Source organism: Protomyctophum parallelum (genome assembly GCF_964188405.1).
Source record: "Protomyctophum parallelum genome assembly, chromosome: 13".
Lineage (NCBI taxonomy): Eukaryota > Metazoa > Chordata > Actinopteri > Myctophiformes > Myctophidae > Protomyctophum > Protomyctophum parallelum.
In genome coordinates, this window is record NC_139708.1 from 26,213,792 (window position 1) to 26,241,642 (window position 27,851).

The 27,851-nt window shown below is 44.1% G+C and overlaps 1 protein-coding gene across 1 annotated transcript; it reads right to left on the reverse strand.

The window, feature by feature from the left end:
• Window positions 1-809: 809 nt before the first annotated feature.
• LOC310868925 (RPA-related protein RADX-like) lies at window positions 810-27,628 on the reverse strand. The gene is made up of 17 exons (XM_083779421.1): window positions 27,483-27,628; window positions 25,804-25,958; window positions 24,861-25,200; window positions 23,078-23,210; window positions 22,384-22,526; window positions 20,957-21,149; window positions 19,097-19,205; window positions 17,453-17,562; window positions 17,122-17,235; window positions 13,040-13,135; window positions 9,332-9,502; window positions 7,645-7,799; window positions 6,107-6,222; window positions 5,263-5,333; window positions 4,234-4,488; window positions 2,839-3,018; window positions 810-1,316 (listed from the first exon to the last, which is right to left on the reverse strand). The coding sequence occupies exons 1-17, from the start codon at window positions 27,498-27,500 to the stop codon at window positions 1,186-1,188; spliced, it is 2,490 nt and encodes an 829-aa protein (XP_083635547.1). The 5' UTR covers window positions 27,501-27,628; the 3' UTR covers window positions 810-1,185.
• Between the last annotated feature and the right edge of the window lie 223 nt (window positions 27,629-27,851).

Below are 27,851 nucleotides of genomic sequence, written 5' to 3' on the forward strand. Positions count from 1 at the left end.
ACATCAGTCACTCTGACGTCCTCCATCGTCATTAAACGACCTAAAACAAACATTAAAGTCCATAGACTTTATACATCCTATATAATAGGATTTTATAAAAAAGGGGGGGTGGTGGGGGGACCCTTGGCCAGGGGTCACCAACATGTCCATACATGGACATACGTGTCTGTGACAAACCCTTGGTCTCTGTAGCAAAACCTTCTTTACACGCCTTCATAATGTTCATATTTTTTATCATAAGACCCAATAATTACTGAATGCCATTCTCCAGGTTTTCTTCCCAATATGTAGGACACTGATTTTCTTTATGGAATATTAGCAGTCCAACTAGTACTGATTTACTACCACACTATGTATGGAATATTAGGAGTCCAACTAGGACTAGTGGTTCTCACATGTTTTACTTGCAAAGATCCCTGTAACTCTGATAGTGAACAAATGGAACCAAATGGACCCTTACGGGTCTGTTTGGTTCCATTTGTTCACTCTCAGAGTTACAGACCTGTTATGGTCCTGCAGGGCTATCTCTTTGTGTTTCTGGTGATATTATTGTCTACTCGTTCTGTATGTCCGTGGCAAATTATATATATATATATATATATATATATATATATATATATGACAAACATGTCCACCACAAGACCTGCCCCAGAGATGGATTTGAAATACATGTACTTGAAATACATGTTCTGTCTTTTAAAAACACATAAAATACATATTTTCGTATTTACGTTTGCAATGTATTTACAAATACATGTATTTTAAATACTGTCCTGCCCGAGGCCACTGGTTCCCAAGCGTTTTTTTTAATGATTACAATTTCAAAACATTAAAAAAAGAAAAAAAAATCCCCCCTGAAAAAGCAAAATGTTTCATCATGAATTAGTAACAAACCCCAAATGGTTTTTTTTCTTTCAATAATGTCATGAAGAAATTAAAGCAAAAACAATCTATGAAAAATAAATTACGACAAATATTTAGGAAGTAGTGAAAATAGCCAGATCTACAAGCGCACAATGTGGCACGAATCGACACATTGTGAGCTTGTAGGTCTGCTATTTTCACTAGATTGGGTCAAATGTCTAATTTCTGCTTTGAGTCACGGGGCTGAAAAGTTCGGGGAAACCAAACACTGCCCTCCTATTGGCCACCGCGTGCACCCTGTCGACCAGCACCTCCGGCCTATCAGGAGCCAGCAGACACTGCGTGCACCCGGCTGACCAGCACCTCCAGCCTATCAGGAGCCAGCAGACACACGTCCAGCACCACCACCAGAGGGGTCTCCTTTAGGTCCTCTGCCGTCGACACCAAGGCCTCTGCAGGAACCAATGACCAAGAAATACACACATCAGACAACGACGACGACAATAACAGAACTTTTAATCTGCCATCAGTCAGTTTTAGTTAAAGACTAATGAGAACATATTGCTTATTTTACTGTCCACTGACATGAAATGGCACAAGGGAAGGACTCCACAAAAAGACCAGCCCCAAAAATCGGCGCACGCTGCGCGCGCCCACACGTGTGCCCTTTTCTGGAGTTTGAGCCCCTGCCCCCTCAGTGCTCTCTGCACGGCCCTGTCGGTCGGTGTGAGCTCGCCACCGTCGGTGTGTGAATGTGCGAAGTGAGGATGCTGGCGTCGACTGTTCGCCGCTTCACCTCCCAATGTATGAATGAATGAACCTTCACCTCCCAATGTATGAATGAATGAACCATTGTAAAGCGCTTTGAGCACTTGGAAAAGCGCTATAAAATTGCAATTCATTATTCATTATTTTAAATAGAGTTTAAACAGGTTTATGTGTCAGTAAATGGCATCATCATTGTCATAACGGAGCCTGCACACATCATCATATTTCGACCGCGGTCGAGATCATGGATTTCACAATGCCACGCCAGACTTCCCGGTCCTTCATTGCCATCCCCAGTTCCTGCTTAATGATGCATGTGTCCCTAGCGATGACATCAGGGAATGACAGTTTTCTACCTCTGGTCTTCTTTGAGGAAGGACTCCAGAGAAGAAGGGAAGATATAACCTCATTGACAGCTCTGTAGCAGTGGCCGGCAAACTGTGTTCTTCTGGACCGGACAAGTGAAGAAACACGGGGAAGGTTGCCGTATATTAGATCAGTCGATGGGTGGACTAGTGAAGAAACACGGGGAAGGTTGCCGTATATTAGATCAGTCGATGGGTGGCTCTTCCAAGAGAGGTTTTGAACTCTCATTAGAAGGCGGCTGTAAGTGCTGATGATATTTAGTCGACTAAAACTAAACTAACACCCTAAGACATTCCAGGTGACTAAAATGTGACTCAAACTAAATGAAAACTATTCAAGAGACTATGACTAAAAACTAAAATAGAAATTTGCAGCCATCCAGCATTGGCTTCCGGTTGTTTTTAGGATTGATTTAAAACAATATTTTATTTGTTTATAAAGCTCTCAAAGGTCTCGCAACTTTGCACATTAAATACTGGTTCATTTTTTGAACCAGACGTTCAAAATCGATTCCAATCCGTCAACAAGGCCTGCCATATGCACTGGAAAAATATGTGCGTGGCATTTATTTTTAAAACAATGTTTTGTCATATAGGAAAACTATTGGTGGAGAGGTTTATCTAACCCATGTTGTGCTTAGCTGTGATTGGACCATAGCAGTTTGGGGAGGGGCTATAGGTCAATTGACGACGGAAAAGTGCCGACGCAAATTGTGATTGGCCAGAATGAGATGATATATGATGAAAAGAGCGCCCCTCACTTCACACAGGTGTGTTTTTTAATTGTACTAGGGATCTTCCTGGGGTCTGAAATAAAGGCTGATGTCAGTTCCTGTGTCACCTGGTTGAGGAGGGGTCGCGGGGTCGCTCGGAGGGCAGAGGAACCCGGTCGTGAGGCAGGACAGCAGGGTCCTGGGCCGGGGGTCCCCCTGGTGGTCCCAGACCACGCCCACAGCTCGGGGGTCCTCGGAACTCCCCACGGGAAGGAAGGCAGCGTCGATGGCGACGTCCCTGTTCAGGCCTGTTCAAAAACAAACAGTCATATTATGAACTCATCCTAAATACAGAGAATAAACGGAAATAAGTCATGTTACCTAGTTTTGTAACTTCCAGTCACTCGTCCTAGACTCTTCTCCCTTGTCTAAAACACCCTGGACAACGTTCCACACGTCCTAGACTCTTCTCCCTTGTCTAAAACACCCTGGACAACGCTCCACACGTCCCAGATTCTTCTCCCCTGTCTAAAACACCCTGGACAACGCTCCACACGTCCCAGACTCTTCTCCCTTCTCTAAAACACCCTGGACAACGCTCCACACGTCCCAGACTCTTCTCCCTTGTCTAAAACACCCTGGACAACGCTCCACACATCCTAGACTCATACTACACATTCCCATTGACAATGAATGTAGAATCTACGTCATATGTGACCAGATTTGACTGAGACTACCATCGCGCAAATTCCAGCTTTTCACCAGAGGAGAAAAACGTATGTTTTCCAAAAATTTGTTAATAGCACAGGCAGACTCTTCACACTCTTCGCATGTCTGAAATAAGTAAATATGAAATAAATGCTTACACATGTAGCTATAGGTGTAATGTTAGAGTCCACAGAAGACATGTTAATATGAAATAAATGCTTAAACATGTAGCTAGGTGTAATGTTAGAGACCAAAGAAGACATGTTAATATGAAATAAATGCTTAAACATGTAGCTAGGTGTAATGTTAGAGACCAAAGAAGACATGTCAATATGAAATAATGCTTAAACATGTAGCTAGGTGTAATGTTAGAGTCCACAGAAGAAGTGAACCTTTCAAGCCTGTTTTCTCAACTCCCTGTTTCTCTGCAAGACATTTACTCTATAAGTAGGAATGCACAATGAATCGGTAGCATAATCGGAATAGGCCATATCGGTATCTGAACGGTCCCAAAATAATACAGATAATTTAATCGGTTTTCACCAGCAATAATAATCGGCTTTCACCAGCCCTATGGGGCCTAGGCCCCCCTATAGGCTTGTTTCCATTGTGGTCCTCTGTATAATATCGGAATCGGTCAGATATGACCCTGAAAATAATCGGAGATTGGATATCGGTCATAATTTCATAATCGTGCACCCTATATATAACTTAAGCCATATCTCCAAAACTGGCGGGTCAAACCGAACAACCAATATGTCCATTTGAAGCTACGATTCCCTGCTTTCACATGACATGAGAAAGGGTAATGTTACCTAGTATAGTGACTTGGTAGTACCCGGGACCCTCCGCGTTGTCCCAGAGGTGGGCAGGGTGGGCATGGTGCCCGGGGGGGGTCCAGTGGGCGGGGTGCAGGTTGGCGCGGTGCAGCAGACAGTCCTTGAGGTCGTAGTGGAAGCTCTGTGCGAGGCTGTCCTGGAACAGACCCCCTCCTCGGCACAGGTGGTCCGAGAGCTCTGCTCTCTGCCCAGACCAGGAGGGGTTCACCCAGGACGGCCCGCTGTCGCCTGCTGTGCACGCACGCACGCACGCGCGCGCGCGCGCGCGCGCGCACGCACGCACGCACGCACGCACGCACGCACACACACACACACACACACACACACACACACACACACACACACACACACACACACACACACACACACACACACACACACACACACACACACACACACACACACACACACACACACACACACACACACACACACACACACACACACACACACACACACACACACACACACACACACACACACACACACAGTATTACTGTGTGTCTTCCCCTCCCCCCTCTAGTACCTTACTCTAGTCTAATCCATCAATAAAGGCAACAAATCCCCCAAAAATATATATATAAAAAAAACCTTGGTAAATTGTGCATTTCTATAAAGCACCTTTATCCAAGGCGCTTTACAGAGATTGTACATTACATTCACGCATTCACACACGCATTCACACACCTTTACATAGATTGTGCATTACATTCACCCATTCACACACACACACATGGCAGCGGAAACCATGCAAGGCACCAACCAGCACATCAGGAGCAATCAGGGGTTCAGAGTCTTGCTCAAGGACACTTCGACAGTAACTCTGGGGGAGCCCACATGCAGGGTTCGAACTGGCAACCTCACGGTTACCATCCAGCCACTCTACCCCTGAGTTACCGCCACCCCCCTAGTGGCCACTCTACCCCTAAGCCACCGCCGCCCGCGTATGTATGGATGGATGGACAGACGGACATGACGGCTGAGGTCGGAGGTCACTTCACATACCTTCCGGGTCAAGCTGTAGGTCATGTGATGGACTTGGAGGCGTGTCTTCATCACTGCTGCAGTCCTCCGTGCTGTGGGTGGAAATTAACACTGTATTCTACAGATGTATGATATCTGAAAACCCCCATGTTTCTGTGTCAGTGGAGCTGCTTAAAAACCCCATGTTTCTGTGTCAGTGGAGCTGCTTAAAAACCCCATGTTTCTGTGTCAGTGGAGCTGCTTAAAAACCCCATGTTTCTGTGTCAGTGGAGCTGATGGAGGGGAAAGGAACTGGTCTCTATACTGCCTCCCCCTGGCCAGCCGGTGCGCCTGATGGAGGGGAAAGGAACGGGTTGGAATAACGTGTTCCTTCCACGCACTACGTCCAACCAGGGAAACTCCCCCCTGTCAGGTGAAAAAGAGCAACTTGGACACTCAGGCATGAAGGAAGTTCAAGTCTGTTGCTCTCCCCAGGTTGGCGGAGGGTGTGTAGAGCCCAGGATCACATTAGATAATTGACACAGGCCAGGGGTGAAAAATTGGTTACAAAATCGTGGGATGAAAATGTATAAATAAATAGAAAAAAGGAAACTTTGGTTACTGAGCTTTCCGGCACAAATGAAGCACCTGGTGAGAACCGAGGACCCATTTAACCCATTTTGGGCGGAAACCCCTTTTGGTGTTAGCATTATGTTATGCTTTAGCTATTGAAAAATAGCGCCACCGAGTGGCGCGCTACGAGCTTGTAGGTCTGCTATTTTTTGAAAAATCGAAGAACCACTGACATAGAAAACTGTCAGGATGTAGAAGACATTCTTTAGAATCTGATCTCAGGTCAAAATGGGTTAATCGAGGCGATCTTTACCTGTCCTGAAGCTTTCTTTTCCGCGTGTTTGCCAAGCCGTTGCGGGCGGGGGGCTCCTCTGTCGTGTGGTCACCGTGTGGGGGGGCCGACACCTCTAAGGACCCCTCCTCTGGGACCTGGGGACAACCAGCAGAATCACCATGCATGCTTGGCAATGTCTCGGGACCCCCGCCCCGCCCCCCAATATAAATTGACTGCTACAATAACCTTAATAATAGAGACAATACACCACAAATACTGAAACCAGATATAATCATTAGGGAACGTGTTTGCATATATGTGTACTATGTAAACTCTTCATTTCCATTTTCCAGCGATTCAGTTGCAAAAAAAAAACCCCCCAGGGGTTGAGAACCCCTGATCTGGGGCGAGCGGAAGTGACCCGTCTTGTAAGCTCATAGTGCGGATCTCTTTGGCCCTGGCGCCACCTTATGGCTTATAGGGGTAGCGTGCATTGTGTCAAGTGTAGTAACAGTGGAAAAAACAGCACATTTTAGGAAAACATTGCTCTTATTTTACCAGAGACAGATATCTGGTGTTGTGTTTATAGAAGACAGAGCTCTCTGGACACGTTCAGGTGTTTAGACAGATATCTGGTGTTGTGTTTATAGAAGACAGAGCTCTGGACACGTTCAGGTGTTTAGACATATCTGGTGTTGTGTTTACAGAAGACAGAGCTCTCTGGACACGTTCAGGTGTTTAGACAGATATCTGGTGTTGTGTTTATAGAAGACAGAGCTCTGGACACGTTCAGGTGTTTAGACAGATATCTGGTGTTGTGTTTATAGAAGACAGAGCTCTCTGGACACGTTCAGGTGTTTAGACAGATATCTGATGTTGTGTTTATAGAAGACAGAGCTCTCTGGACACGTTCAGGTGTTTAGACAGATATCTGGTGTTGTGTTTATAGAAGACAGAGCTCTCTGGACACGTTCAGGTGTTTAGACAGATATCTGGTGTTGTGAGCTTGCAGATCTGCTATTTTTAGATGTCAGTACCTGATGCAGTGGCGTGCACAGACATTTAGAGGGGCAGGTGCTCAAGTGCAAAAAGGGCACCTTGTGCAGCGCGTGGAACCGGCCGGTTAGGGTTATATATATATTAATAGTGTGAGATTGCCCAGGCGGTGGCGTAACCGTCTGGGCACCCGACTGGTAATCCAGTCGCAGTGTGCCGCGGGTTCGACTCCCGAGCCCGACACGGCCTTTACTGCATGTCATCCCCCCATCTCTCTCCCGTTTCCTGTCAGCCTACTGTCTGTCCCTTCAAAAAACCAATAAAAGGCGTAAGCCGCAAAAACATATCTTAAAAAAAAAATAAGTGTGAGATTTATAGATTGTGGGGCCGAAATAATATGTTAGAAGCGTTTTTATCAAGAATTGATCAATGTCACCATGGTCCAGACTCCACATACTGTACAGTGTACACTATACAAAAATAATTGCACCCCCTAGTGTATCTCTGCACGCCACTGACCTGATGGTCAGGGTGTTGGTGGTCAGTCCCTGGTGATCAGGGTTCTGAGGACGGGTCAGTACCTGGTGGTCAGGGTTCTGGTGGTCAGGGTTCTGAGGATGGGTCCGGTACGTGACGGCCACGATGCGTCCCTGTAGCGCCACTCTCCTGTGCTCTCTGTACTGAAGAGATTCTAACTCCGTCTTCAGATCAGCTGCAGCCAGCAGAGGGATGGCAGCTGGAAGACAATCAATCAATCAATCAATATCAGAGGAATAGCAGCTGGAAGTTCACAAGAGAACAGAAATAACTAGAACTGCACTCTGTCGAGTACCTACTTGCGCTTTGCACACAAGTAGGCCATAAATGACCTACTAGTGCGCAAGCAGAGCGCGCAAAGTACTGTCAACCACTACGAACTTTCAAATCTCTGGCTCACAATGGTGACGTAATAAAGCTAGGTTTCAGATTACATATATACATGTATGTATATGTAAGTCGTATATATGTATATGTAATTTGTAAGTTGATTATCAGTATACTGTGGTTACTTGGGTCGTTTGATGCGTATGTCCCATAGGTATAACTGGCTCTCGATGGTGACGTAATAATATAATAATAATAATAATAATAAAACTTTATTTGTATAGCACCTTTCATGACATGAAATGCAGCTCAAAGTGCTTTACAGAACAATGGAGAATAAAAGAAAAGCAAGGCAACGACATTAAAAAACAAGCAGTAATGCAATTGAATACAGTGAGGACATGAATAACAAAAAAATAAAATATCAATTAAAAGCAATGTTGTAGAAGTGGGTCTTGAGCTGAGCTTTAAAAATGTCTACAGAGGCTGCCTGACGAAGGTACAGTGGGATCTTGTTCCATGCCGACGGCCCGTAGAAGCAAAAAGCTGCTTCCCCGTATTTTTTAGTTGCCATTTTTTTAGGCAAAGCGAGCAGGCCGGCGGTGGAAGACCTTAGGGGGCGGTTTGGGACATATTTAGGCAGGCAGTCATGTAGGTAGGAAGGTGCGAGACCATTGAGAGCTTTATAGACAAGTAAAATAATTTTAAAATCAATCCTAAAAACAACCGGAAGCCAGTGCAGTGATGCCAAAACTGGAGTAATATGTTCTCTCATCTTAGTTCTAGTTAAAACTCTGGCTGCTGCATTTTGGACAAGTTGTAATCTGTCAGTTGTTTTCTTAGGCAGTCCTGAAAAAAGTGCATTGCAGTAATCATATCCTATGTATACATGTATGTAATCTGAAACCAATGCCATATCAAGCACAAATTAATCATTACGTCAGACGCCGGCACGGACATACGCGACATATCGGAGCACCGGACAAACAACATTACTTGCACGCTCTGCTTGCGCAAGTAATGATATCAGAGTAATGATTTACAGTGTAAATAATTATAACATGAGTTTAGCCTGGACCACAGACTGCCTGAGTGTCAAATCTAGCCTGGACCACAGACTGCCTGAGTGTCAAATCTAGCCTGGACCACAGACTGACTGAGTGTCAAATCTAGCCTGGACCACAGACTGCCTGAGTGTCAAATCTAGCCTGGACCACAGACTGCCTGAGTGTCAAATCTAGCCTGGACCACAGACTGACTGAGTGTCAAATCTAGCCTGGACCACAGACTGACTGAGTGTCAAATCTAGCCTGGACCACACTGACTGAGTGTAAGATCTAGCCTAGGAGTACCCTCCCCAGGGGGCTGGGGGTAGCAGTAGTGACCCTCCCACAGAGCACTAACCTGGGCCTGGGTCCTCAGGGGGCTGGGTGAAGGTGGGAGGGGGCTGGGGGTAGCAGTAGTGGCCCCCCACAGAGCAGCGGCCCATGGTCACATGGTCTTTCAGGGTCTTGGTCCACTGGAGGAAGCCCTTCACTATGGGGTCACACACGTACGGCTGACCTTTGTGTCCTCCTGTGGTTGGAAAACAACATGGACAGTTCACTGTTCCATTTCCTCCACTAAAACACAGAGGATGTTCTCAACCTTTTCAGGGCGCAGATACCATCGTTTCAACTGGGGAAAATAACCATATTATAACTGGGGACCCCCCCAAAATAACCATATTATAACTGGGGACCCCCCAAAATAACCATATTATAACTGGGACCCCCCAAAATAACCATATTTTAACTGGGGACTCCCCCAAAATAATCATATTTTAACTGGGGACTCCCCCAAAATAATCATATTTTAACTGGGGACCCCCAAAATAACCATATTATAACTGGGGACCCCCCACCCAAAATAATCATACTATAACTGGGGACTCCCCCAAAATAATCATATTTTAACTGGGGACTCCCCCAAAATAATCATATTTTAACTGGGGACCCCCAAAATAACCATATTATAACTGGGGACCCCCCCCCCCCCAAATAATCATACTATAACTGGGGACCCCCCAAAATAATCTTATTTTAACTGGGGACCCCCAAAATAATCGTATTTTAACTGGGGACCCCCCCAAAATAATCATAGTTTAAATGGGGACCCCCCAAAAGTAATCATATTTTAACTGTGGACTCCCCCAAAATAATCATATTTTAACTGTGGACCCCCCCAAAATAACCATATTTTAACTGTGGACCCCCCAAAATAACCATATTTTAACTGTGGACCCCCTAAAATAATCATATTTTAACTGGGGACCAGTGTTGTTTTTGGCAGGCATTTTTTTTATCTAGTTAGTCTGTTATTATGAATAAAACGTTTAGGGATTTCATGTTTGTGTGACTTCTTGACTGGGAAAGACCTGTTGCTGTTACGTTCGGTTCCCTTCCCTAATGTGTCTCTGGATAAACAGCAGCAACACACGTGTCTGCTGTAACATTAGCAGCATATGTTTAGCGGTCGTCTATTTGTGTTCATGTTAAATCGCCACGTTGCGATATGTTATGCATATCCCCTCAGCAACCAAATATATGCGACGGCAACTTACCGTTACCGCCGCATATATCTCTTTGTGGAGAGCCTTGAGGTGTCGCTTTAAGTTGGTGGTATTCTTCCCAACTAACTTGAAGCCACATGGTTTGTCCCCGTCTCCCGGTACGAGGCACTCTGTTTTATTCGTCGTCGTTTTCGACGACCACCAAGCCCCGGCGTTGAGGCTGTGGGCGCCGCCATCATGGTCAACTGACTCTGTGTGTGGAAGTTAGTGGAAGTGAAGAAATGGGACTTGGGACGGCGTGTGTGTGTGTGTGTGTGTGTGCATGCATGCATGTAAGGCAGGGGTGCCCAACCAGTCGACCGCGGTCTACCGGTAGACCGCGTGAGGATTGCCAGTAGACCGCGAGATGATTTCGGGAAAAAGAAAAAAAAAGTGAGCTGGATAGCTTGAGCCCTCCATAATACACTGCTACCGAAAATAGCAGATCTACAACCTCTCTACAAGTGCATTATGCATTGCATCAGTCAGGTTGTTTGCTTGTACATCTGTTCTGCACGTGAATAAATTAAACCTCAAATTAAACGATTGGTCGAAAACAGCGGAGGTGGTGTTTTCAGCTTGGTTAACGTGAATAAATTATAATTGGAAGCCGTCAATGGTCAATGAACCGTCAATCAAGTCAACAAGTGGAGTTACGCCCATCATGCCTGCGGATGTTTTGATGCATTAAAACTGGTGTAGTGTAGAAAAAAAAGGGATTTGAGACGAGCGACAATAATGGCACAACAACCGAAACGACCCAAAACATATAATTGGGAGTGGGAGGAGGAGTTTTTCTTTATTTATTTCAAAGATAAATCGATCTGTCTGCTCTGCAATGCGACGGTTGCCCTCCCCAAAAGGGGCAACTTGGAGCGGCATTATTCTTCAATGCACCAAAAGAAAATCGACCCAGCCTTCCCAAAAAAATCAGTCCTACGAACGACAAAGGTACAGGAATTGAAAGACCGTTTAGCGGGGCAACAAGCAATTTTTACGAGGCCGACAACCAAGGCAAAGGCGGCTACAATAGCGTCATATCGTGTTAGCCACGTTCTCGCAAAAAAAAAGAAATCATTCAAAGACGGGGAAAGAGGAGGAAGAAGAGGAGGAGGAGGAGGAGAGAGGAGGAGAGAAGAGGAGGAGGAGGACATTGCACTGCTCGATTATACATGTTATGTGGAGCAACTTCAAAAGATTGTGACAGAGTTTGAGAGGCGCTTCACAGACTTTTCAACAATTGAACCTGTTGCCAGCTACATGTGTTTTCCTTTTGGAACTGTGGATATCGACACCATCACATCCAAAGTAGCCTCAGTGTTTCACCTGGACAGCCCTTCTGTGGAGAATGAGATCCTCACACTTCAAAATGACATTGAGATTAAATCCAGGGCAACACAAGGGATGCAGGGAGAGTTCTGGGAGCTACTGCTGCCTGAAAAGTATCCTAACCTCAGGAGATGTGCCATGAACATAACAGCTTTTTTTGGATCAACCTACCTGTGTGAGTCTGCTTTCTCTCACATGAAGTTCATCAAATCAAAGTACAGAACCACAATGACAGATGACCACCTTGTGGCCTGCCTGAGGCTTGCAACCAGCGCCTACAACCCAGACTTTGAGAAACTAGCCTCCTCTTCCCAGTGCCAGCGTTCCCACTAAGGTAGACTGACATTATTCAAATAACAAAACAAAAGAAAATGTAAAAAAAAAAAACGAGAAAAAAAACGGAGACTTTGAACATCAGTGACTGTTGATTGTTTTGATTGATGGAAAAAATGTAATATTACAATTTGCAGAATGGGTACAATGCAAGAAAAGTACAGGTCAATACAAAGTGCTGAGAGCACAAAAAAAACACTCGAATGAATGTGTTGTCAGTGTGTATGGCAGAGTTCAATAAATGTGGAGTCCCAAATGAGAAGTTGCAATGTTTTCATTCTTGTAATTCCGACCTTACAATGACTATTAATATTTTCTGTTGGTCATGTGCATATTGAATGGGTTATTACAGTACATTTTGGGCTGGTAGCCCTCGGCTAGGTGGCAAATTTGAAAGTAGATCTTGGGTCAAAAAAGGTTGGGCACCCCTGATGTAAGGTGATGGGCGTGACCAACAAGGAAAGGAGAGGAGGATAGCAGTGAGAGCAGCATTTGTGACATTATTGGCGGAACATTCCAGAGTTACACGTCAATCCACTAACATTTTCGTCTAGCCTCATCTCGTCAACGATAACACACACAAACATCTCGTCATAGTTATCAAACAGAGCTGATTTAGCTCGTCAGCGTCAGTCTTGTCCCGAATAATTTGTCGTTCGTCAACGTCTAGACAAACTAGACAAAAACTAAAATAATTCAGAGGAATGTGACTAAAAACTAAATGGAAATGTATCAGGACACTACTGACAAAAAACTAAATAAAAGTTTTCCATCAGAATTACACTGTATCAGTGTTGTTGAGACACACGCATGCGCACGCACACGACTCACCGGTGATGAATGGTTACAGATGGACTCACCGGTGATGAAGATCTCGGTCTCACAGCTGCTAGTGAGGTACGGTAAAGAGCCGGTCACCTGACACACCCTCATCTGGGTGCACACCAGGTACGTCACTGGGAAAATACACAGGTAAGACATATCTGAACATTATAACCACACCTGGGGGTCAATTCATATTATAACCACACATGGGGGTCTATTAGCGTAATGTCACTATTATAACCACACATGGGGGTCTATTAGCGTAATGTCACTATTATAACCACACATGGGGATCTATTAGCGTAATGTCACTATTATAAGCACACCTGGGGGTCTATTAGGCCTAAAAAAAAAAAAAAACGTTGGTTTCCGATTGGCTGTCATTTTTGGGCTGAGTAGGTAGGGAATTTATTTTATTTTATTTTTTATTTTATTTTTTCGTGGGAAGGATGGGTAGCAAGGAATTTATTTTATTTTATTTATTTATTTTTTCGTGGGAAGGATGGGTAGCAAGGAATTTATTTTATTTTATTTATTTATTTTTTCGTGGGAAGGATGGGTAGCAAGGATTTAAAAAAAAATCCTACGGCAATGATGGATAGGCTTCTACATATTTCATATTTTGGCTATGTGAAATAACTGTGGCAGTTTTAATGGTTAATACAACTTTACATTGTTTTCATTACACAGTGACATACCTGGAGTAGAGGCAGCAGGTTTAGAAAATAGGGTTGCTGATATTTTCTGCTGCCCTGCGGTTGGCTTTGGCAATTTTTTTGGTGGCATTTTAATGTGCGGTGGCAGTGGCACCACAACACACACGCAACAGAAACACAACAATATCGGCGTGTGTTATTCAATGTGTGTTTGTGTTTCCCATTGAACCGGGTCTGCATGTCACGTTAAAACATGTTCCCCTAAATATTTCTGTCAGAGGCAGCGCGGTTTAGTTGAGAGAGTTGCGACATCTCCGTTCACTGCTTATTCGTGGGGTTGCATGCGTCATTGATCAGTCCATTGTCGTCACTCTCTGTCTTTAAACAGCTCTAGTCTAGAGGCTGCGCTCCGCTCCGCGGTCAGAGCTGAGCAACATGGCGGCGCACAGAGCGCTGTGTTGACAGTGTTGACTTACAAACGATAGTGGTTCCTACGTGGATTATATTTTTTATAACGTAGGATGAGGTTGCTTGTCCCGATGGTCTCATCAAAGAGAATTTTAATGATCAAAGACCTTTTTGGTCTTGACTCGGTCGTATTCTGAGCTTTTTTTGTTTTTTTTCCACCAAATGCCAATAAAATAATATGGGTCGCGCATATTTAATAGAGTCGGTCGGCAACCGGAAACCAAAGTTTTTTTTCTTTTTAGGCCTTAGCGTAATGTCACTATTATAACCACACATGGGGGTCTATTAGCGCAATGTCACTATTATAACCACACATGGGGGTCTATTAGCGTAATGTCACTATTATAACCACACATGGGGGTCTATTAGCGTAATGTCACTATTATAACCACACATGGGGGTCTATTAGCGTAATGTCACTATTATAACCACACATGGGGGTCTATTAGCGCAATGTCACTATTATAACCACACATGGGGGTCTATTAGCGTAATGTCACTATTATAACCACACATGGGGGTCTATTAGCGTAATGTCACTATTATAACCACACATGGGGGTCTATTAGCGTAATGTCACTATTATAACCACACATGGGGGTCTATTAGCGTAATGTCACTATTATAACCACACATGGGGGTCTATTAGCGTAATGTCACTATTATAACCACACATGGGGGTCTATTAGCGCAGTGTTTCTCAACCTATGTACCGCGGCACTTTACTGTGCCTTTGAAATCTCCAGGTGTGCCTCGAGATTTTGACCAAAAGTAACACTAGCCCTCCCCGGAAAGCGATAGATAGGCGTCCTATTGTTGCGTCGTTGTTGTTGTCACACGTCTAAATAGACATGCGAAAACAACATGACGACGGAACAATAGACTCTTCACTCTTAACGACCATCGGCCATAGAAATGTTAATCGCCTGGCAACTTTACTGTATAAATGGGGCACAGCACAGACATTTCGCTTCCTCCAGAAAGACACCACCAGAACCCGATAGCAGCACACACAGCGCCGCCGAGTCACCTCCACCTGACGACGGCACAGCAACAACAGCGGCTACTAATGCAACGCCTACAAAGAAAGCCCCTGCCAGACTGTACCGCGATGATTACATGAAGTTTGGATTCACGTTTACTGGGGATAAAACGTACCCGATTCCGCTGTGTATAGTTTGTGGATTCAAGCTTGCAAACAGCGCATGGTTCCGAGTATACTGAAGCGCCACCTTCATACCAATCATGATGAACTCGCTACGAAGGACAAACACTTTTTCGTGAGCTTGAAAGAAAAAAAGGAGAAAGACACAACGAAGCAGGCAAGTCTCTTGATACTTGAAAGAATATCCAGCCATCACAGCCAGCGCAATGGCAGTGCTGCTCCCCTTTTCCACAACCTACCTGTGAGCTTAGCTTTTCAAGCCTGACTTGAAAATGAAGAGCTCCGTGTCTGTTTGTCCAGCATCCAGCCAGGATAAAAACTCTTTGTTCAGGAAAACAAGCTCAAGGTTCACACTAAGACAGAACTTGTCAAAAATATTTACTTTTCTTTTTATCAATTGTTTTTTACGATTTTCTTTGTACAAAAGTGCTCAAGTTTAAGACCATTGTATTGTGGCAAAAGATTTTTGTTCTTGTTTTTACAACTCCTTTTTTTATTTAGAAGTATTACTTTGCATTGACAAATTGAACATGTGTGTGCTACATTTTGTATGAGTTTTCAAAAATAAATTGGTGAAACTGAGGCACTGTCTCTGTCCTTTTCTTTCTCTTTAAAGTAATTTGACGAGTGCTGTCATGTGTGTTTTTAAAAGTATATTGGGTTCATATATATATATATATATATATATATCATATATTATATATACAGTATATACACACACCATATATCTAGGTGTGCCCCGAGATTTTTAGGCTATGAAAAGTGTGCCCCGGGACAAAAAAGGTTGAGAGACACTGTATTAGCGTAATGTCACTATTATAACCACACATGGGGGTCTATTAGCGTAATGTCACTATTATAACCACACATGGGGGTCTATTAGCGTAATGTCACTATTATAACCACACATGGGGGTCTATTAGCGTAATGTCACTATTATAACCACACCTGGGGGTCTATTAGCGTAATGTCACTATTATAACCACACCTGGGGGTCTATTAGCGTAATGTCACTATTATAACCACACCTGGGGGTCTATTAGCGTGATGTCACTATTATAACCACACATGGGGGTCTATTAGCGTAATGTCACTATTATAACCACACATGGGGGTCTATTAGCGTAATGTCACTATTATAACCACACATGGGGGTCTATTAGCGTAATGTCACTATTATAACCACACATGGGGGTCTATTAGCGTAATGTCACTATTATAACCACACCTGGGGGTCTATTAGCGTAATGTTTATAACCACACCTGGGGGTCTATTAGCGTGATGTCACTATTATAACCACACCTGGGGGTCTATTAGCGTAATGTTTATAACCACACCTGGGCGTCTATTAGCGTAATGTTTATAACCACACGTGGGGGACAATTAACATAATGTCGACTCCATAGCAACGCCACGCCAGACTTCCCGGTCCTTCATTGCCATCCCCAGTTCCTGCCTACTGATGCATGTGTCCCTAGTGATGACATCAGACCTCTGGTCTGCTTTGAGGCAGGACTCCAGAGAAGAAGGGAAGATATAACCTCAATGGCCCGGTTTCCCAAAGGACACCTCTTACACCATGGTGTAAGTCGGTATGGTGCTGCACATGCACATAGGCCTCAGGTCATTCTGACATTTAATTTAATAATATCCATAGTTTAGATTGGGAGTGAGTCTGCAGTTCTGACTGCAATGCGAAGACAAAGTACTCTAATGATGTAAGTACAGCTATCAATACTGCAATATAGAAATACTCTGTGACAAGTAAAAGTCCACTAAATATATTGTCATCTAAAAGTGCTTAAAGTACCAAAGGGTTGGACGTACTGGGACAGATGGCGTTGAAGACCTCGGGGCGAGACGGGGAGAAGATCTGGAGGATGAACGGATGTCTGGACGTCCCGTCCACCGCGTGGACCCACCGGACCGTCCAGAACTTATCTAGAAACATTAAACACATTTAATAACCACCGCGTGGACAAACCGGACCGCCCATAACTTATCTAGAAACATTAAACACATTTAATAACCCACCGGACCGCCCAGAACTTATCTAGAAACATTAAACACATTTAATAACCAAACAACCAACCAGAGACAGAGACAGAGACAGAGACAGAGACAGAGACAGAGAGACAGAGACAGAGACAGAAAGTACCCTGGTCTTTGGTCTTGCTGCTTTCCTTCAGTCTCTCAACACGACTCACGTACGTCACCATACCGATGACATCACAGGCCAATCCGCTGGGTGCGCTGTCCAAGTCCGACCTGGAAGGAGCACACGCACGCGCACACGCACACGCACACGCACACGCACACGCACACGCACACGCACACGCACACACACACACACACACACACACACACACACACACACACACACACACACACACACACACACACACACAGGGTTCGTATGTACAAGAGCGTAAAATGAAACAATTTGGTTTAATTTGACACTCTCAAGAGTTCAATTATTGTTACACATCTGCATTGCTTAATTTACAAGAAGTAGACACAATTCACCGCTTGCCTGTTGTCTCTCCTAATGGTACCAACATCATGTTATCTCTCCTAATGGTACCAACATCATGTTATCTCTCCTAATGGTACCAACATCATGTTATCTCTCCTAATGGTACCAACATCATGTTATCTCTCCTAATGGTACCAACATCATGTTATCTCTCCTAATGGTACCAACACCATGTTATCTCTCCTAATGGTACCAACACCATGTTATCTCTCCTAATGGTACCAACATCATGTTATCTCTCCTAATGGTACCAACATCATGTTCTCTCTCCTAATGGTACCAACATCATGTTCTCTCTCCTAATGGTACCAACATCATGTTATCTCTCCTAATGGTACCAACACCATGTTATCTCTCCTAATCGTACCAACATCATGTTATCTCTCCTAATGGTACCAACACCATGTTATCTCTCCTAATGGTACCAACACCATGTTATCTCTCCTAATGGTACCAACATCATGTTCTCTCCTAATGGTACCAACATCATGTTATCTCTCCTAATGGTACCAACATCATGTTATCTCTCCTAATGGTACCAACATCATGTTCTCTCCTAATGGTACCAACATCATGTTATCTCTCCTAATGGTACCAACATCAATACAGAATGGAATTGTGGACAACATGTTGTCCAACGACAACAACATATTCGTTAGTTTTGGGTCTGAGAGGCTAAATCTCAGGGTTGCATTCCGTGGCTCAAATACCCAATAAATAAATAATGGCCCTTGATATGAATTTAGATTTTAGTTTTAGTCATAGTCTCTTGAATAGTTTTCATTTAGTTCTAGTCACATTTCTGGAATGTTTTAGTGTTAGTCTAGTTTTAGCCGACTAAATGTACAGTTGATTTAGTCGAATAATATGTATTTTGGTTTGTTGATGTTGTCGTAATGACTGATTTTACGCTTGCCGAGAATAGCCGATCTACAAGCTCACAACGCGTCGCAGGACGACAGGTTGTGAGCTTGTAGATCTGCTATTTTCAGCATGCAACCAAGTGTAAAATGACTTATACTGGATCTCTTGTTCACTAGTCCCTTCCTAACTAGTTTTTTTTTGTTGACGAAATTGTCAGTATATTTAGTCTTAGTTTTAGTCATCGTAGCTTAGTTTTCATTTAGTTTTGTCAGTGGAAAAAGGTAGTCGACGAACATTTTTCGTCTTAGTTTTAGTCGACGAAAACAACACTGCAGGGTTATGAGGGGGGGGGGGGGGGGGGCTCAGGGTTATATGGGGGGGGGGGGGGGGGCTCAGGGTTACCTGCTGGTGAACTGGTAGCAGACCTGGGGGAGACCCCACTGAGACGGAACACATCTGGGAGGGACGACGGTGATGGATGCAGCCGGACTCCAGGGATTGAGACCGATCTCTGGCACACAGAAACACATCACGTTAGACTCCAGGGATTGAGACCGATCTCTGGCACACAGAGACACATCACGTTAGACTCCAGGGATTGAGACCGATCTCTGGCACACAGAGACACATCACGTTAGACTCCAGGGATTGAGACCGATCTCTGGCACACAGAGACACATCACGTTAGACTCCAGGGATTGAGACCGATCTCTGGCACACAGAGACACATCACGTTAGACTCCAGGGATTCAGACCGATCTCTGGCAGACAGAGACACATCACGTTAGACTCCAGGGATTGAGACCGATCTCTGGCACACAGAGACACATCACGTTAGACTCCAGGGATTGAGACCGATCTCTGGCACACAGAGACACATCACGTTAGACTCCAGGGATTGAGACCGATCTCTGGCACACAGAGACACATCACGTTAGACTCCAGGGATTGAGACCGATCTCTGGCACACAGAGACACATCACGTTAGACTCCAGGGATTGAGACCGATCTCTGGCACACAGAGACACATCACGTTAGACTCCAGGGATTCAGACCGATCTCTGGCACACAGAGACACATCACGTTAGACTCCAGGGATTCAGACCGATCTCTGGCACACAGAGACACATCACGTTAGACTCCAGGGATTCAGACCGATCTCTGGCACACAGAGACACATCACGTTAGACTCCAGGGATTGAGACCGATCTCTGGCAGACAGAGACACATCACGTTAGACTCCAGGGATTGAGACCGATCTCTGGCACACAGAGACACATCACGTTAGACTCCAGGGATTCAGACCGATCTCTGGCACACAGAGACACATCACGTTAGACTCCAGGGAGGTAACTATTCCACAACCTCTGAATACTATATGTAGAGTCTGAGTAATCGGTTTGTAATTTCCATTCACAAAAATATATTTAAAAATATCTTTAGAGCTTATTTTTTTATTTCCATTTCTGCTAAGCAACAAGCTACTGTATGTATGCTTAGATGATTTCTATTCATAAATGTGTGTGACTGTAAAGACAAAACGGAAGTGGGGAGGAGGCTTCACTTCCGCTTTATATTTCACTCATGATCAGAGCTTCCGTTGCTCCAGACTGTATGACGGAAGCATTTATATTTAACTCATGATCAGAGCTTCCGTTGCTCCAGACTGTATGACGGAAGCATTTATATTTAACTCATGATCAGAGCTTCCGTTGCTCCAGACTGTATGACGGAAGCATTTATATTTCACTCATGATCAGAGCTTCCGTTGCTCCAGACTGTATGACGGAAGCATTTATATTTTACTCATGATCAGAGCTTCCGTTGCTCCAGACTGTATGACGGAAGCATTTATATTTCACTCGTGATCAGAGCTTCCGTTGCTCCAGACTGTATGACAGAAGCATGTATATTTTATTCATGATCAGAGCTTCCGTTGCTCCAGACTGTACGACGGAAGCATTTATATTTCACTCGTGATCAGAGCTTCCGTTGCTCCAGACTGTATGACGGAAGCATTTATATTTCACTCATGATCAGAGCTTCCCTTGCTCCAGACTGTATGACGGAAGCATTTATATTTCACTCGTGATCAGAGCTTCAGTTGCTCCAGACTGTACGACGGAAGCGTTTGAAAATTGCGAGAGGCAACCGTCTGCAGGCAACGCAAGACGATCTCCTTCATAACCTACAGTACCCAGTGATCTGAACATCTTCATAACGTATAACGTACCCAGTGATCTGAACATCTTCCTAACGTACCCACTGAGCTGTAGACCTTCAGTCCGTGGTGCTCCATGTGAGGTCTGGACCTCTTGCAGTAGCTCTGCTTCAGAGTGTATCCGTGCAGGTAGAGAACCGTCCCCACGCTCAGCCTGAGGTACCACTCTGGACACAGCTCGTTCCACAGAACCACGGACATGACGCCGCTCTGGTCCGCCACCTCCAAGTACGCCTGGAACACACAGAACCACAGACATGACACAACTCACACAGAACCACAGACATGATGCAACCACACAGACATGATTCAACTGACACAGAACCTCAGACATGATACAACTCACACAGAACCACAGACATGATACAACTGACACAGAACCACAGACATGATACAACTGACACAGAACCACAGACATGATACAACTGACACAGAACCTCAGACATGATACAACTGACACAGAACCTCAGACATGATACAACTCACACAGAACCACAGACATGATACAACTGAGACAGAACCACAGACATGATACAACTGACACAGAACCACAGACATGATACAACTGACACAGAACCTCAGACATGATACAACTCACACAGAACCTCAGACATGATACAACTCACACAGAACCACAGACATGATACAACTGACACAGAACCACAGACATGATACAACTGACACAGAACCACAGACATGATACAAACACACAACACATGATTCAACTGACACAATCACAGACATGATACAACTGACACAGAACCGCAGACATGAACTGACACAGAACCTCAGACATGATACAACTCACACAGAACCTCAGACATGATACAACTCACACAGAACCACAGACATGATACAACTGACACAGAACCACAGACATGATACAACTGACACAGAACCACAGACATGATACAAACACACAACACATGATTCAACTGACACAATCACAGACATGATACAACTGACACAGAACCGCAGACATGAACTGACACAGAACCACAGACATGATACAACTGACACAGGACCTCAGACATGATACCACTGACACAGAACCACAGACATGATACAACTGACACAGAACCACAGACATGATACAACTGACACAATCACAGACATGATACAACTGACACAGAACCGCAGACATGAACTGACACAGAACCACAGACATGATACAACTGACACAGGACCTCAGACATGATACCACTGACACAGAACCACAGACATGATACAACTGACACAGGACCACAGACATGATACAACTCACAGACAACCACACAGAACCACAGACATGATACAACTCACACTAACGTGGGAAGTTTGGTCAATTCCTTTACACCCAAAATATGAGTGTAAACGGCTTAGTGAATCAGGACGGATAAGGGATCTTGTGTCCTTCTCACCTGGTACGGATAAGGGATCTTGTGTCCTTCTCCCCTGGTACGGATAAGGGATCTTGTGTCCTTCTCACCTGGTACGGATAAGGGATCTTGTGTCCAGGCTTCCCGTAGTAGCGCAGTCTGGACTTCTGTAGGATCCTGACCAGCAGAGGGGGCAGTTTACGCTGGAACCCTGAACAGGACTCCAACTCACCGAGGAGCATGATCCTGGACACTGTTGAAAGACAGAAAAATGTTTTATCCCACAATTTTGTAAGCCATTTTTTCACCCAGTGTCAATTACCTGATGTAATCCTGGGGGCTACACTTCCTCTGCCAACCTGGGGAAGGGGGGGGGGGGGTTCAAAGATAGCAGATCTACAAGCTGCCGCGCTACGAGCGAAGATATGGTCATGAAGTGTTCCTACTCTATATATTGTCATGAAGTGTTCCTACTCTATATATGCCCATAGCACTTACCCTACCCCCTTAGATAGCATTTCTGTAGACTTAGATAGCATTTGATAGAGATTTATAGCATGTTATGTAGACAGCACTATAATTGCATTGTATGTAGCCATAGCACGTCATAGTACATATGTATAGCATAGTATAGTATATATGTATAGTTTATATAGTTTCATTATATAGATATTCCACTGTTACGTTCTTAGCTTACACATGTTTCATGATAAATTATTTTTATGTGATTTCATGTGATGTATGATGCTTTTTTGTTCTCGCTCTGGATTAAGAGCGTCTGCTAAATGCCTAAATTGTCCTTACCGTCTAACACCACAGTGCTGGGGGGTCCCTGGGGGGGTCCCCGCCACACGCTGCCTTCGGGGTCCTCATCGTTCCACAAGGGGAGGTAGTGCTTCCTGCTCAGCTGAAGGGGCGTGGTGTCGTACTGCACTGCCTGTCACAGATGATTGACAGCGCATTATTGATGATGTCACAGATGATTGACAGCTCAATATTGATGATGTCACAGACGATTGACAGCCCATTATTGATGATGTCACAGATGATTGACAGCTCAATATTGATGAAATGTTGTGTTTCATTGGCTGGTGGCCACATCTTATGGGCACATCTTTTCATTGGCTTGTGCGCACATCTTTTGTGACAACTTTACACTTGTTATAATAGATATACATTTTGTAAACCGGATCAAATCAGATAAAATTCAGAGAAATGAGGCGCAAGTCAAGCTTGTTTTGAGCCAAAAAGAAGAATCAAGAGAAATTACGATTCTTAAAACTCCGTAGACACCATAAGACCAGCGGAATTTCCATTTCCGTTTTTTAAATTTATTTTCCCCATCGCACCACAGCCGGGGTGTTATGAGCGCGTACAGGACACCGATGTGAACCATAATCAATTGATATTAAAACAGCCGTCAAAAGGCGAACTCGCCGCCGAATGGGTCAACTCCCACAGCAACAACGTCTTTAACGCCTTTTTAACACGTGTATAACATTGGCCAAAATTTATTTTTTTATTTTTTTATTAAAAAAAATTTAAAATAAAAAGTATAGAAACTGGCGCTCAGGGCCTTTTTTGCGCCCCCTAGTGGCGATGGAAGAGTTAATATGTGTACAGAACTACAGACAGTGACTTTAAAAGTGTAATGTTGTTTACTCGGTTGGCAGGAATCAATAGTGTGCCAGTGTGGGCGATTATCTTGATCGCCTCTTGTCTTGATTGTTTAAACATGATGTCATGGGCCGCTATGCTCGATAACAGGCTTGATAAGCCCAAAGCTTATTGATAACGGGTACTCGATAAGCTTGTTTTCGGGTATCGGTTATCGAGCTCCGTCCCTAGTCCCAACGTGTATATCCATTCTACGTCCGAGCATAGACATGGTAACGCCCCGCCTGCCTCTGATTGGCCTACCGATTGGCCTTCCCAGTCTGCTCGTCTTACCTGTCCTCCGAGATGCAAGGGTACTCCGTGGTGGGAAATAATACAAATACAAGAGAATGGCAAAATGCGACAGTAACTTGTAACTTTAAGAGGAAGAGGCAAACTAATATTGTTTGTGCCGTTTGCTTTGATTGAATAATTGATTGAACACGTATGTACTATGATTTGATTTGGCTGTGTTCTAAATTAAAGTGTTAGTGTTGATTGTCGTGTATCAATCTAATTATAGTAAACTAATACTATTATACTAAAAAAGATAAAGATCAAGGGAAAAGAGACTTTTTTACAGTACAATAATGTTTCAAGTTTACACATAAACAGGCCAACGGCATAAACAATATTAGTTTGCCTCTTCTACAAAAAAAAGGTTACTGTCGCGCCTGCCAAGCTGTCATTCTCTTGTATTATATATCGTACTTGTATAATGTATTTATTTCCGACCAAGGAGTAACCTCGCGGCAGACTATCCAGCATGTATCTTCCACCTCAGAGGAAACTCTGGTAAGGCAGTGTCGGTAGGCCAATCAGAAGCAGGTGGGGCATGTCTATACTCGGACGTAGAAAAGATATATGCAGTCCCAACCCACGGTTTGGTTAACAGTGATGTATGTACGCTAATAACCACCACAGGTCTTACCGTCGCCGATGTTTCCAACACGCCGTCGCCTCTGGCCGCCACCAGGGGGAGCGAGTCGACGTCCGTCACGTTGGCCAGCACCGCGGACGCCTCCGAAGGAGAGGAGGGGTCACAGAGCGCGACCTTGGTGATGCAGACGTGACCTCCGCGGCCCACCCTGGTCTCGTCGTGAACGAAGCGCCATTCCGTGAGGTTTAGGTGGATACCGCTGCGCAGCGCGCTGCTCTGGACCAGCGGGTGGAGGCTGGGGTGGAGGAGGCACTTGGTCCGACACACCCCGTCTGTCAGCATGATGTCATAGGAGGTGTGGGAGGAGTCACACTGCTGCTGAGGCGTAGGGCTGGGGCAGTCACATAATTTAACCCGTTTAGACCTGAGGACGAGTCTACAAAATGTCTTCTAAAATCCTGACAGTTTTCTGAAAAAGCCATGTTTCTATGTCAGTCATTCTAAAATGGTAAATGGTGCATTTATATAGCACCTTTATCCAAGGCGCTTTACATAGATTGTGCATTACATTCACCCATTCACACACCTTTACATAGATTGTGCATTACATTCACCCATTCACACATTCCCACACCGATGGTAGAGGAAACCATGCAAGGCACCTTGCTCAAGGACACTTCGACACTAACTCTGGGGGAGCCCACAGCCAAAAATAATTTTGGCTCCTGATCCGATATCAATATTGCATCAGTCTTCTGTACGAATATATAAATATCGGATTGTATAGAATTTGCCATGGATACATTTGTCCGTGTAAAGACATGTTGAGAACCCCTGATACTAATGTTTACCGTGTCTGAGGAGGTGACAGGTATCTATGGTAGTACCATAGATACCTGTCACCTCCTCAGACACGGTAAACATTAGTACCATAATGGTACTAATGTTTACCGTGTCTGAGGAGGTGACAGGTATCTGTGGTACTAATGTTTACCGTGTCTGAGGAGGTGACAGGTATCTGTGCAGTCCGATGACGGCCACCGGCACCCGACACTCTGACGCACTGGAACCCGAAGTGGAACTGGAACCGGAACGCAGCCAGCGCTGCAGGAAAGACACGGATTCTGCTGCTGGAGTACCATCTGGAACCTGGAATGGAGTCATTGAGTGAGTGAGTGAGTCATGAATGAATGAATGCATGAATGAATGAAACAATGCATTTGTATTTATGAGGGGCGCTAGGCTAGCCCTTCCTATATACAGCTTTTGTCCCCACAAAATGTCCGCAACACAAACATTAAATGCCATTGCCAATGAAGGGAAAATGTACGTCATCTTGTCCCCACACGTCTCATGTTTGCCAACGACAATGAAAGGAGAAATTAGGTCAATTGTCCGCCAGATATGACGTAAATTTGTGGCAACATGCATTCTGATTGGCCAGTATGAGCTGATGCATGATGATGTACGATGATAAGAGCGCCTTCACACGGTGTGATTTTTGTATTTCTTGTTTTTGATTTGTTCTTGTATTTTTTTAGCCGTACTCTTTCCCTCATGAAATGGTACCAACATCAACACAGCATGTTATCTCTCCTAATGGTACCAACATCATGTTATCCCTCCTAATGGTATCAACATCGTGTTATCCCTCCTAATGGTATCAACATCATGTTATCTCTCCTAATGGTACCAACATCATGTTATCTCTCCTAATGGTATCAACATCATGTTATCTCTCCGAGTCCTAATGGTATCAACATCATGTTATCTCTCCTAATGGTACCAACATCATGTTATCTCTCCTAATGGTATCAACATCATGTTATCTCTCCTAATGGTACCAACATCATGTTATCTATCCTTAATGGTACCAACATCATGTTATCTCTCCTAATGGTACCAACATCATGTTATCTCTCCTAATGGTATCAACATCATGTTATCTCTCCTAATGGCACCAACATCATGTTATCTATCCTAATGGTATCAACATCATGTTATCTCTCCTAATGGTACCAACATCATGTTATCTCTCCTAATGGTACCAACATCATGTTATCTCTCCTAATGGTATCAACATCATGTTATCTCTCCTAATGGTACCAACATCATGTTATCTATCCTTAATGGTACCAACATCATGTTATCTCTCCTAATGGTACCAACATCATGTTATCTCTCCTAATGGTATCAACATCATGTTATCTCTCCTAATGGCACCAACATCATGTTATCTATCCTAATGGTATCAACATCATGTTATCTCTCCTAATGGTACCAACATCATGTTATCTATCCTAATGGTACCAACATCATGTTATCTCTCCTAATGGTACCAACATCATGTTATCTCTCCTAATGGTACCAACACCATGTTATCTCTCCTAATGGTACCAACATCATGTTATCTCTCCTAATGGTACCAACATCATGTTATCTCTCCTAATGGTACCAACATCATGTTATCTCTCCTAATGGTACCAACATCATGTTATCTCTCCTAATGGTACCAACATCATGTTATCTCTCCTAATGGTACCAACGTCATGTTATCTTATACAACAAAGAAACATATTCTTTAGATTATTTGGGTCTTTGACATGAGAAAGTTTGGGAACCACTGCTTTAAATGACAATGTAAGTTATGGAACATTACAGTACATATCCTACCTTTAAGGTTCTGTCCATGTTTTACAACTCTGCTCCAACGTGTTGTTGTTAAATACAGTCTCACAAACGTTACTCGCAAACTACACGTTCATAATAACAACCACAACACGACACATAACTGGTGTTTCTGTACAATAATATGTAGAACATACAGAAACTATGTATCTGTTATTAACTAGTGTTTCTGTCCACAGAGTTATACTTTAGATATTCATAACAGTAGCCTATTATAGATAAATACTTTTGTCGTGTTCGCTCTGTTTTCCCCGCCATAACAAACAGTACAGCCGGGCGCACTTTGATTGCGTCACGGACAGTGTTGGTTCGGTTGCCATAACATCAACAACAACACTACAGCCGAGCGGGCAG